The sequence below is a fragment of the Streptopelia decaocto genome (assembly GCF_964273445.1).
Source record: "Streptopelia decaocto genome assembly, chromosome: 1".
Taxonomy (NCBI): Eukaryota; Metazoa; Chordata; class Aves; order Columbiformes; family Columbidae; genus Streptopelia; species Streptopelia decaocto.
Genome location: NC_138663.1, coordinates 4757063 through 4769725, shown reverse-complemented (window position 1 = coordinate 4769725; position 12663 = coordinate 4757063). Strand labels below are relative to the sequence as shown.

The 12663-nt window shown below is 42.6% G+C and overlaps 1 protein-coding gene across 2 annotated transcripts in view; it reads left to right on the top strand.

Annotated features, from left to right (window-relative positions):
* The window catches only part of PRKCQ (protein kinase C theta), a 66656-nt gene that overhangs the window by 30018 nt on the left and 23975 nt on the right, over positions 1-12663 (top strand). The window contains exons 7-14 of one of the 2 annotated variants that reach the window (XM_082043668.1): positions 1302-1464; positions 1964-1995; positions 2090-2175; positions 3554-3683; positions 4359-4468; positions 6081-6204; positions 8446-8621; positions 11095-11268. In XM_082043668.1, the coding sequence (XP_081899794.1) occupies positions 1302-1464; positions 1964-1995; positions 2090-2175; positions 3554-3683; positions 4359-4468; positions 6081-6204; positions 8446-8621; positions 11095-11268 (995 nt within the window). The remainder of the gene's footprint in view (positions 1-1301; positions 1465-1963; positions 1996-2089; positions 2176-3553; positions 3684-4358; positions 4469-6080; positions 6205-8445; positions 8622-11094; positions 11269-12663) is intronic. The other variant, XM_082043669.1, reaches the window with a different exon arrangement.

Here is a 12663-nt window from a genome sequence, read left to right as displayed (position 1 = left end):
CAGGAAAAGAACCTAGAGAGTGATTCATCTGATCAAATGCATGTTTGTGCAGCAAGGTGAGCTGAGTCATTCACTGAGATCCATCGTCTGCTCCAACTTGATCTCCAGGGACATGCCAGCAGCTTAGTCACACTGAACAGGGGATGTAAAACCATTATCATGTCTCCACTGGGAACAAAATCCCACCTGCAGAGTTTGATGTCCATGTGAAATGCATTTTGCTTTATTGAAGAAAATGTGCTGCGATACAGTGCTCAGTCTTCTGTCTTTGATGACAAAGTTCTTGCTGCCTTTCACAGATGTGGGGTGAAACTCTAAGGTGTAGGTATCTAGAAGGACCTTCCATTTATAGAAACACAAAAGTACTGAAAGCAACTAATAGCATGTCCATACTGATATCTCCTTAATCCATTCCTGCCTTTATTATAGAATAGACTATTGTTGCCTCCTTGTACGTTGTAAGATATCAGCAAGGACAAAGCATAGAAAACACAAGCTGTGTATATATTACAAATAGCAAGATCAGCATCAGATCACACAGGAGGCCAGTTTCCACAGAATACCTGTATAACTTGCTGTGTTATGCATAAGTAAATCAAAACACAGATTGAGAGTGAGGTATTGTGTGCACATCTAGATTTGTAGACACAAGTAACATATATAAGTGCCCATGTGCATGAGCATGTGCATGTGTAGTCAGAATTGGTTTGTTTGCCGTTCTAAAAAGTTTAAACGTGAACTGTGAATAATGGTTTAGACACAGCAAACAGCAAATCAGTTGTTGACATGGAAAGATAAGAAAAATAATATCCTAGGAACATATATATGTGCTTGCACACACACATGTACATGCACACAAAAAAGCTTCAATTAAATGCCCACATATGCATATATACATATTTGTGTTTGTGTGCACACATAATTATCAATTTTAATGTAATTTCTTATTTTTTTAAGGCATGGTTCTTCAGTGCTATACAAATTTAGAATTTTATGTTTAACTGCAAATTATTTATCCTTGGCAATTTTCTGGTCTATGTTTCAAAAGCAGCATTATGAATATTCAAGGAAGATAAGAGTCCCAATTTTAAAGTCATTTTAGTGTCCCTGTAAGAATGGTAGATAAAAAAAAATCCAGAGAAGCCTTGTGTAGGTTTCATAAAACTGTATTTCTTAAAAATATTCATTCAAATGAGTAAATCATCAGCTTCAAGCACTTAGTATTTTGGCAGCTACGTTTTCTCGAGGTGCCTCATCAAGGTAGGGTACCCTAATAAATCTTCTGTTCCCTTTCCCCCCAGATGCAAAGGACCTATCTGACTGTGAGAATGAAGGCTTCTTCTCCTTGCACCAGCGCAGGGGAGCCATCAAACAGGCCAAAATCCACAATGTCAAGTGTCACGAGTTCACGGCCACCTTCTTCCCACAACCCACCTTCTGCTCTGTCTGTCACGAGTTTGTCTGGTAAATGAAAACAGATCTGCGCTTTTTCCCCGTTTAACTCTAGGGACCAGTTCTGCTTCTCCGGTGAATATCTGTGCTCCTGCTTTCAGGAAAGGCAGCAGGACTGGACCCTTGGCATCTTACATCTAGAGTTATTGCACCACTTCAAGGATGTGGTTCGCAGTTGTAATTCCAACTGTGAAAATTCACTTCATTTTTTAGTTTATTTTTTATGAATATTTTTGTCTTGGGCCAAATCCACAGATGTTTTCCATCAGCCAAGTTTGCTATTTGGATATTGTGAAATTTGGAATGTGAGCATGTGCTGAAAAGGCTGTGAAAACCAAAGAAAAACACTCCACAGTTATACTGAATGAAGATATTTAGATTAGAAAAGCACTATAAAGACTGACAAGAAAACAAAGCTATTTTATTCTGTTTCTTTCATAAATGTTGCTGTCCTTTCTTCTGTGGAGGCTTTCAGAAAATTCAGAATTAACCATTTCTCTGTTTGTTTCAGGGGTCTGAATAAACAAGGCTATCAATGCAGACGTAAGAAAATTTTTGTTGTTGCTACTGTCATTTTTCACTTGATCTTTTCTTAAGGCATTATTTTTTTAATACCATGACATACTTGTTCTTTCAGAATGTAATGCTGCCATTCACAAGAAGTGCATCGATAAAGTAATAGCCAAATGTACAGGATCAGCAGTCAATAGCAGAGAAACAATGGTATGTATTATTATTTATCTGCTTCTAAAAAAACCTGAGCATCATTCCAATCTCTCCTACATCACTGTGAAACAATTTCTGATGTAGCAAAAGGTGCTATTGAACTAAAAGCAAAAAGTTCTATTGAACTAAGAGCTGTGTGATCTGATCTGCGCCTTTTGTTTTTCACGTTCCCAGTGGTTTCATTACCTCCCACTTGCAATTTACTCAAATGCAGCCACTGACTAAGCAGTTGCTGAATCAGGACTGACATTTTTCTAACGTATTATATGAAGCATTGCTCAGAGGTAAGTCATGGACATGAGGTGGAGATTTACTGGAGGAAGTTCTTCACTGTTGGATGCTAGGCAGGATGTCACACAATTTTTAGAGCAGTACTTTAACATCCCACTCTGTGTTATCTGAAATTTCCAAACAGTCAGTGGAAGATCTAGCATCTCCACTATTGTTTATTTTGTTTTTCTCATATCAGTTTATAATAAACCTTCTTTTTTGGTGGGCAAATGTGAAACTTTAACTCTTAATAGGACTATCCCCTTTCTCTTAATTGTGTCCCACAGCTTCTGTTTGCTTCCAGTCCCACTCTGGCTCCTGTTCTCATCTTACAGTCTCTAGAGATGAGATTCCTCTCACTTGCCTTCTTACATCTCCAGGATAGATGTATCCAATCTTGTCATCATCTTTGATTCCCTGGTTATTAACAGAAGAATAACACGATCTTTCAAGGAGCGGTTCATGGCAACATATATAGGCATTCATTTCAGTATGAGATTAAAATCATAGAATCATAGAATCACAGAATCACAGAATAGTTTGGGTTGGAAGGGACCTTCAAAGCTCATCCAGTGCCACCCCTGCCATGAGCAGGGACATCTTCACCAGCTCAGGTTGCTCAGAGCCCCGTCCAGCCTGGTCTGGGATGTCTCCAGGGATGGTTCATCCACCACCTCTCTGGGCAACCTGGGCCAGGCTCTCACCACCCTCAGTGTCAAAAATTTCTTCCTCATGTCCATCCTGAATTTCCCCTCTTTTAGTTTGAAACCATAGCCCCTTGATTAATAGTACTAGAAGTACTCCTGTTTTTCCATTGAGCATTAAAGGAGTCTGGGTGTCTAGCGGAGATGCAAGCAACTCTCTGGTCAGATAATCAAGCCCAGGGATTACATAATTGCCACTGAACTGCACAGATATTATAAATCAATTGTTGGCTTTGTATATCTGAATGATAGTTATCAATAGTTTCTTCTTGATATTCACACCCAAGGATACAGGGGCAATAGGCTTCCCATCTTCCGTGGTACAAATCTGGGGGCTGTTGTTTTCTGTGCAGAGCTGAGATGGAAAGGAGTGAATTGCCAACATGACTTTTCTCTTGCAGTTCCACAAAGAGCGGTTCAAGATCGACATGCCTCACCGCTTCAAAGTCTACAACTACAAGAGCCCGACTTTCTGTGAGCACTGCGGCACTCTCCTCTGGGGCTTTGCACGGCAAGGACTGAAGTGTGATGGTGAGTTCCTGATGTCTGTGGCAAGAGCTGAGCGTGGGAGTGGGATGTTGTCTTTAGAGAGTTGCAATCTAAAGAGACAAATCTCATTGATCACATTTGTCTATGAGACCTGTATGAAATGGCATCCCAGGTGGTTGAATGGTCAAAGGGACTGTTCTTTAAGGAGAATCATTCTCCAAGGACACCACTGTCAACATATAGAAAGATATGTGGTCTATGAGACTGAAGAGTCCATTCCAAGAGACGCAAAGAATATCTCAGTGCCCGCCTTTGATCTTCCCAAATGACTTCTGGTATTGACTTTCATACTCTATTTTCACTGTCAAACAGACCAAATCATCTTCATAATCCTATACTAACAGGGAGATCCTGTTCTGTGATTATGGTTTACCTATGAACTGACAGACTGTGGAGTTTTGGTAGCCTGTCAGCAAAGGCTGACAGATGTGGCAATACGACCTTTTGCCCAGAAGAAGATATTAAAAAAACTTTGTTTTCATAGAGAACCAAAACCCTACCTGAGTGACATCTTATGAGACATAAACGGTGCCCAAGTTTGAGCTGTTTATGCAGCTGATCTTCAACCTTGGCTCATGTTCCTGCCCAGCCTACTGTCAAACCCTCTACAGCGTATCTATTCTTTGTTCTCCTGACACCTCTTGTTCTTTCTTTCAGCATGTGGCATGAATGTCCATCACAAGTGCCAGACGAAAGTAGCAAACCTTTGTGGAGTCAACCAGAAACTAATGGCTGAAGCTCTGGCAATGATAGGGAGCACCCAGCAGGTAAATACTTTTAAGCAGTGAGTGACCTGGAGAAAGGAGGATTGATTATTCAGTGTTTGTTTCAGTGCAAGAAATAAGGGCATTGAGTGCAGCACTGTGGGTAACAAGTTGAAAACCAAGAATAGGAAATGAGACCTTCATGGAACAGGTAAACTCATCGCAGCAATTTGTGGAGGCCAATCGTTTTCATGGGTTCAAGTGACAATCACCAGTGTTCATGGAGCGGAAATCCATTCAGGATTAATAGAATAATTAATTGTCTTAATAGAAAAGTACTGCCTTTGAATCAGGAAATCTCTGAGATGCGTATCTTTGGAGTTAGGGAAAATATTCTGAGGAGATGGCTTTGCATGCCTGAACTCTTCTCATGTCTTTATCTTGACCTTCACTGCGCTGCATAGAGGACAGGACCTGGATGGATCTCATCCTGTAGTTATTAAAACATTTTTTTTGTAACTGAGGTTGTGTAACATGGTTCAAGGCAGAGTGAGAGAGCTTGGTTGTCACTTAGCAATTTCTCCTGTGACTCTGTGATTTGTTTGGAATGAAACTCCCCAGATCAGGGACTCTCAGGAAGAAACATGGTCCCTGAGGAGAGGATCTAGATACTACTGTCCTATAAACAGTGTATGAAGACAGAAAATTTAATTAAAAAGAAGGAAAAGTAGTTTGTCACAAGACCAAACCCATAAAATAATTTAGAGACATTAGTTCAAATTCAGGATTGTTAGGACACCTCTCAGCTCTTGAGTAACCTCAGAGAAGGACAATATCTGTAGGTACCCAGTCTTCCATACTTAGGTTACTTGAGTATCCCAAGGCAACATCATCATCTATACAGCAGGTATTTTTCCATCTATACTTTCCTGAAGGGCTCTCTACCAGGCTTAGCTCTGCAGATTTCTCACATTTATTTGATAGGTAGTGCTACCAAATCTCCAAAGATGAGTTTTTTCTACTCTTGCTTCTTTATTTCCTACCTGCTGTCTCCCTACAGCTCCTTGCACTGCATGCTTTCTGTCACCATTAAGAGGTGAAGAGGGTAAACAGTAGACACTTTCCACAAAACACTTTTCTAATCTCCAGAAACTTAGGCTTTGGGGACTTCTTGAGCCATAACTTCAGTCTTAGTAGTCCTCAGAGGATTTATCTTTCATGCTTTTGTCTCATCACTCATGAATCCAGACAAACTCTTACCCTCCACAACATCCTGGGACAAGGAATTCTTCAGAGTGATATGTGGACACTGTACGGGGTTGAGGTCACAACATCATCCAGCTTCTGGCATTTTTCCAGATTTCTCTTCAAAGAGAGCTATTAGGAAGGAAGTTGTTAACTAAAATGCCCTTTGTGTGGATAGCCAGGGACTCAGACCCCTGTGCAAAATAGGGGATCTCTATACTGGCAGTACTAACACCCACACATATCTCAGAAGACTCAGTGAAGGCTGTGGGTTCCTCTAAAAGTTAGGTAGAGAGATGCTTTTCTCATAAGCAAAGACCTTTTCTAGACCTTGGCTTCTGTGACAGTCACACTCAAGAAGACGCAATGTCCATGAGCTCAGAATAACGACGTTTGGCTCAGAAGTCATTTGCTGTTTTCTGTAATCCAGGCTCGCTGTCAGCGTGACACTGAACAGGTCTCCAGGGATGGACCTCTTGAAATTGGCTTCCCAGTTCCTGTGAAGGATGTAACACCGCTTCAGGCATTGCCAGCATCTACAACAGGAAAAAAAGGTAGTTTCCCTTAGTGATGTGGAGTGGCAGTCTTTGATAATTTTTTTGTTTGTACGTGTTTAGGTGGAGGTGATAAATCCTGCATGCATTTTTCCAGGCTAGAGCAGGACATATCCTTTCTTATCCCAGGATATCAACAACTTTTCCAAGACACATTGCTTGGGCATAGCAGATATCTTGGATCCCAGCCTAGTTCCTTCCTTCTCTATAAACCTGCCCTTCCACCATGACATCCCATTATCTGGTGGCATGAGGCACCAACCACCACTCATTGAGGTAAACTCTAAACTCTCTTTGTGACCCAGCACTTGAGCACACCTCATTCCTCCACTGGCAATAAATAGTGTGTTTATTCCCTTCTTGGGACTTGTAGACTGTAAAATCTGAGAATTTCAAAGAGCAACCAAGCTCTGAACAGGAGATTGGGAAGTTCTGCTGATCACCATGGCCAGTTCTCTTTGATTTCACTTTTTTGTGTGGGGGTTGATATCCAGTACTTTTGAAAACCATCGACAAATTCCCACTTCATTCACCCAGAAGCTGATTCAGGTGTCACAGCCATCTGTGCTACAAAAGCAGATGTTTAGGAGGCTGAATGAGAAATTGGGGTAGGGTGGTGATTAACAGACCTTGGACAAAGCTACTGGGGGCTCAGGGGCCTGAAATGAAAATTACAGTCTCTTGGGGGGATCCCTTGTTTGTCTGGTTTGTGCTTGGGTCAGAGAACTCTGAATATTAGGAGGAAAAATGTCACTGTCTTTTATTAGACTCTTGTGGCCTACATAAAAATTCATTTTAAAACCCCACCAGCTTTGTGGTTCATGGTGCTTCTCCAAGCACTGTACTGTAACTGCAAAAGATCTCCAATGGCACAAGATTTATCTGCTAGAAAACGGAGGGAAAAAAGTACAAGTGAATCAATACTTGAACCTAGCAAGGACTCGGACAGTGTCCTTGCTCCTCAGCTCCAACCCTAACCAGGGGTAAAGATGAGATGCCAGACCACACCATCATCTGCTTTCTCAATGAAAGTTAATACTTTCCTGTGTGGAGATAATATCCCAAAACCAAACCTAGAGAAAAATGTCAAAAGACACTGGCTAAAGCACAGCAGAGCCACATTATACCAGTGCTCTGGGTTTGATCCTGTGCAGCACCAGGCTACCAAGTCTCAGAGGTTGGTTTTGATACCATCTGAGCTAAGAGGACAGTGCCCTTTGGCCCCCCAGGGGAAATAAATGATGTCCCCATCTGTGGTTGTTTTCTTTCTTTTCAACAAGTAGAACTGGCTATGATGATGTGAATCAGTAAAGCCCTAAATGGTTTCACATCTGGCTTACATATGGGTCTGTTTGTCTACTAAATAGTGTTCTTGCTGTTCAGCAATTTAGGACAGTACAGCAAATATGCATGGGATAAATCCAGTAACGGACAGGATCCCTTCAAAGTTCATGTACATCCAAGTGAAGGGAGTATTGAAGAAACACTGAGTAGTTCCACTCCAGGACAGCTGGAGTATTTGATCAGAGCTTCACATCCAGAGCATGGACCTGAAATGAAGGTGCTGTCCCATCTTTTCACGTGCCAGGTTTTCCAAGGGTCTTGAAAACGCCTTGAAAAAATGGGACCAAATCATAAAATCAACCAGCAAGATGGAATGAAGAACACAGGAGGCCAGAAATGAAGGGTTTGGTCATGTTTTTCTGCCACAAAATAAAAAGACAGATGGAGGAGTTTGTAATGCCACTGAAGGTGGAGTTATACTGGAGTAAAATTTCCTCTGGAGAGAAAACAATGTGGGAGTAGAGCAAGTCTAATCAGTAGATGTGGCCACCACATTTCCATTTACTTGAAATACACTTTTAAAACTCTAAACACAATACCTGTAAGTGTTCTGGGGATTTTCTGCTCTTTTCCAGGGGTTTATTTCATAGAATCACAGGATCATTTCAGTTGGAAGAGACCTTCATGATCATTGGGTTCAACCATAACCTAACCTAACTCTGGCGCTAAACCGTGTCCCTAAGAACCTCATCTAAACACCTTTTAAACACCTCCAGGGATGGTGACTCCACCACTTCCCTGGGCAGCCTGTTCCAATGCCTGACAAGCCTTTCTGTGAAGAATTTTTTCCTAATATCCAGCCTAAACCTCCCCTGGCACAACTTGAGGCCATTTCCTCTTGTCCTATAATTTTCCTCTTGTCCTATAATTCTTTCAATGCTGTGATGTGTGTTGCAGAGCCACAGGGTATCTCCTGGGAGGCTCCGGTGGAGGGCACAATGAAGGGGGAATCTCTGATAGAGTCAGACTCAGCAGAACGCACCCAGGAGCAGCAGGAGCACCAAGTGCAGCTAAAACTAACCATTGAAGATTTTGTCCTGCACAAGATGCTGGGGAAGGGCAGTTTTGGCAAGGTAAGCATCGGGGCGCTGAGACAGCACTGCATATAGTTTTTTATGGCACTAAACAGCATATTGTTTGAACGTCACTTATGAATAAGCATCTCCAAGCCTTCAAAGAACTCTTGCTCTGGCATGGCTGAATCTCGAACTCAGTCTTCTCCTTGACTAAGACAAAGGTCTTCCTTGCCCTTTCCTCCATCTTGTTAGCTGTTGTCTCATGAGAACCCATGACAGGAGAGGAAACTAGCAAAGTAAAACTGCAACTTCCCCTTCTACACAGGTTGAGAGGGTCTGGGTGTCCACAGAGAGCCGGTGGGAAAGAATCTCTGTGCTGTCCTCCTCTTGCCAGCTTGCCAGCTCCATGGGAGGTGGAAGCATTAGTTGAAAGGACGAGTGTGGGTCACCTCCCCTCTCCAGAGCAGTAGGTCCCCAGCTGGGAATGCTAACTGCTCTTTCCCAGCTCCGATCTGTGCTGGAGCGTGAAGCAAATTTTGCAACAGCCAAGAATTTGTGCTTCTGAAACAAGAACCACCTGTTTTCAGTGGATTAATTAATCTTGATGAATTGTAGATTGTTCTTCCTTCTTGCAGATGTCCCCTGGAAGGGGACTCATGTTATTCAGTGCCAGTGCAGAGCTGCGTGAAGTAATTTCAGAGAAACTCACCATTGTGTTTCCTCAGCCAATACTGAGAATGAGTATCACTATGTATCGCCTTGCTCAGATTCCCGAACATTTCCAAGATGGAAACTGTGCGTTAACAAAGGGCTGCTTTTTGCTTTCTAAGTGATCTGGAGGAATTGCTGCAGCCAGTTCTTAAATTGCTGACATATTTGCTATGTTGGCTTTCCATACTTGAAAACACTTGGCATATCTACACTCTGCATGGGAAACAGAGCTGAGGCATCTCAGTTAGAGCTAAGCCAGAATATCCCAAAATCCACAACCCAGACTAACCTGGACTCAAGAGCATAGATCTCACATAAACATTTATGTTGAAAGGACATGTGAAGTTCGTCTAATCCAACCTGCTGCTCAAAACAGGTCTAATCAGATGAGCTTGCTCAGGGATTTGTCTAGTCAAGTTTTGAATTCCTCCATGGAAGCAGATTCTGCACCTTGTTTCAGCCCCCTGTATTAACATGAACTTTCCGAGCCTGCAAGCATCTGCATCTCTCTGCAGTGCACCATGTGGGTGTGGAGAGGATGGGCTATTTCGTGCCCTTCTGCAACAAACATCACCCACCAGTTTCCTGTGTAGGTGTCGCTCCTGGTGCCCTTATTTGCCTGGAGCAAGATTCACTTCCCCATAGAGGGGACAGGGTGTACAGATATTAGAGCCTGAGGGGTTTCTCCAGCTCTGCATGGACCAGGGAGCTTGAGAGACAGACCCGTAAGAAAGTCCCCTCTGCATGATGTCTGACATTGCTACCTGCACCTTGGAAGTCACAGCACAAGTCAGAAATGTATTGCATTTCCCAGTTTCCCCAGGAGAGCAGTGCCCGGCACAGAAATGTGCATAAAAAGGGTGTTTGCAGCATCAGCACTGTTAGCATTTCTGGTTATTCACTGCAGAGACAGAGGGAGGCTCTAGGCTCTACTCTCTGTCTCGTGCTACAAAGTGAAATGCAGCAGTAGCCAAAAGAGTAAATAAAAGTTTTGTCAGGGCTGAAACATGTCTGAGCTTACTCAGTAAATAGTGTCTGATAGAGAACTTCAAAGGCCTTTTTGATGAATCTTATGTATTTATTCAGTCTATGGGAAACAGCATCAACAGGCTGTTAGTGTAAAGACCAGGGCTGGCACTGCCTTCCACTGGAGACTTAATTGCCTTGTAGTGTATAGAAAACCCTTCTCTACTGCTCCTTGTCTCACTTTTCCTGCCTATTAAAAATAGAGAGAGGTGCTAACTCCTTTGGGATGTGTTTTGCTCATCTCAGAGAAGTTTGCAAAATCATGGGGGTCCCATCCTGCCTGCTCAGATGATGGAAGGAAGGGGAGAAATTCATATCTGATATAGATCATCTAACTACTGGTGTACATCAGTTTACACCTGCTGAGGATCTGGTGCAGGATATTTGCATTTCACATGTTGACAAAGCAATATTCTATGTTTTATTATTTAAAGTTAGAAAACAGGAAATGTATCTCATGAGGATTTGCATAGAGATAGTTTCTGTTATCAGAAGTGTTTGGTTTTCGGACATGTCTTGTCCATGCAGGCACGTAGTCCCTGCTCTTGTAATCACCAAGACCTTCTTCATCCTTCCCTGAGGTTCAGCTTCATAAAACCATTCTGGGTGTGGGGAACAAACTCAAAGTCTACAAAGTCTTAATGATGGAATTTGGCCCTAAATGCTACCTTTGTTAAGGCCTACCCTAGTGAATTCCCCAGAGCTCGGCTTCCAGCCTTGCCAGTGTTGCCAGTGATCTTCTCTATTCTCAGAGAAGATCATTGCTCTTTCTGAGCAGCTGTTTCCATTCTAGGTGTTCCTTGCTGAACTGAAGAGCACAGACCAGTATTTTGCTGTGAAAGCCCTGAAGAAGGATGTGGTGCTGATGGATGATGATGTTGAATGTACGATGGTGGAGAAGAGAGTCCTCTCCTTAGCTTGGGAGCACCCATTCCTGACTCATGTCTTCTGTACGTTCCAGACCAAGGTAAGACAAGGATCTGTCACCTTCCTCCACACGATGAGGATGGTTTGCTGAGATATAGATACTTAGCAAACTGCTAAAGTCTCCTAGATGTTAGGGAGTATCTTGGACATGAGGTGGCATGAGGGAAATGGATCTTCAGGTTAACCACTTGGGAAATGGCTCCAGAGATTTCATCTGCCTTCCTCACATTAATGTGGGGGTGCATTGGAGTATAATGGCATCCAAGACTAATTGAGGTGGTTGTGCAGAGACCGACTCTTAAAATCTGCATCTTATAATGTGCAAAGGCCACAGCCACAGCCAGGGTGTAGATGTGCCCACACTGGTGTTATCTCAGCCTCCTGGACCACAAAGTGGTATGCTGCAGTGACTAGCCTGGATCAGAACTAACTCAAGAAACTCTGTTTATGGAGAATAAACATACTGTCATTCACTTTGGGAATCTTTTGTCCCCAGTTACCCTTAAATTGCATTGGACTCTTCCTAATTTGTGCAGGACCACTGGTGGTGAAGGATGCAGTTCAGAGGGGCAGCACAAAGCATTTTCATCTGAAATCCTGCTTAAGACTCCAGCCCAAGATTGAAGTGACATTTAAGTAGTTTATATATCTTCATGGCCCTATATGGCAATGAACCACCAACTGATTAGCTTTCCAGAGCCTTTTCTACAGTCACAACCAATCATCTTAACACCAAAGCACACACAAGGCACAGAAATAAATGATGGAAGGAAATCTGAGAGATTGTCTTATCTGTTCAACTAACCAAAACCACTCCTGAGAGATGTTTGCTATCCCAAAGCTCAAATTCAGAGGAACATCACTCTCTCAAGGCTGCTTGTTCAGGGTTTTGTTAGGATGTTCTTGGTCCCTGCTCAGTCCCAGAATTTAGTGATACAAAATACTGCTTGGTGTGAGATTAGGACCTGCTCGGTAAGAGCCTTGCTGCTTCTGCAGTGTCAGGAGAAACAAATATAACCTCTGGGGTATATGCCAGTCACACATGGGATGTGGCACCTGTTTAAAGACAGATTGAATTTATAACAGAGGACGTCTGGGAACTGCTGTGAATGATGTGACACTAAGCCCAGGCATTCATGTTTAACCCCTTCTGGACTGTCAGTGAGTACAGCATGTCCTGGGAATGGATCTTTGCCTGGAGAGGAAAGGAATTAATTCCTTTATTTTTTGGCGGGCAGCTAGATTTCAAATTAATTCCTTTATTTTTTGGGGGGGAGCTAGATTTCAGAGGAAAATATAAGTGACCCAACTCTAAAACCAAAGAAAATCAAGACTTAATTACAAAGACAAAATATTCACATCAGTCAGGGCTCTACAAGGGAGCTTATACTTCAGGGAGAGCTGCTTGTGCTGCTTGTAACGCTGGGTGCCCAAG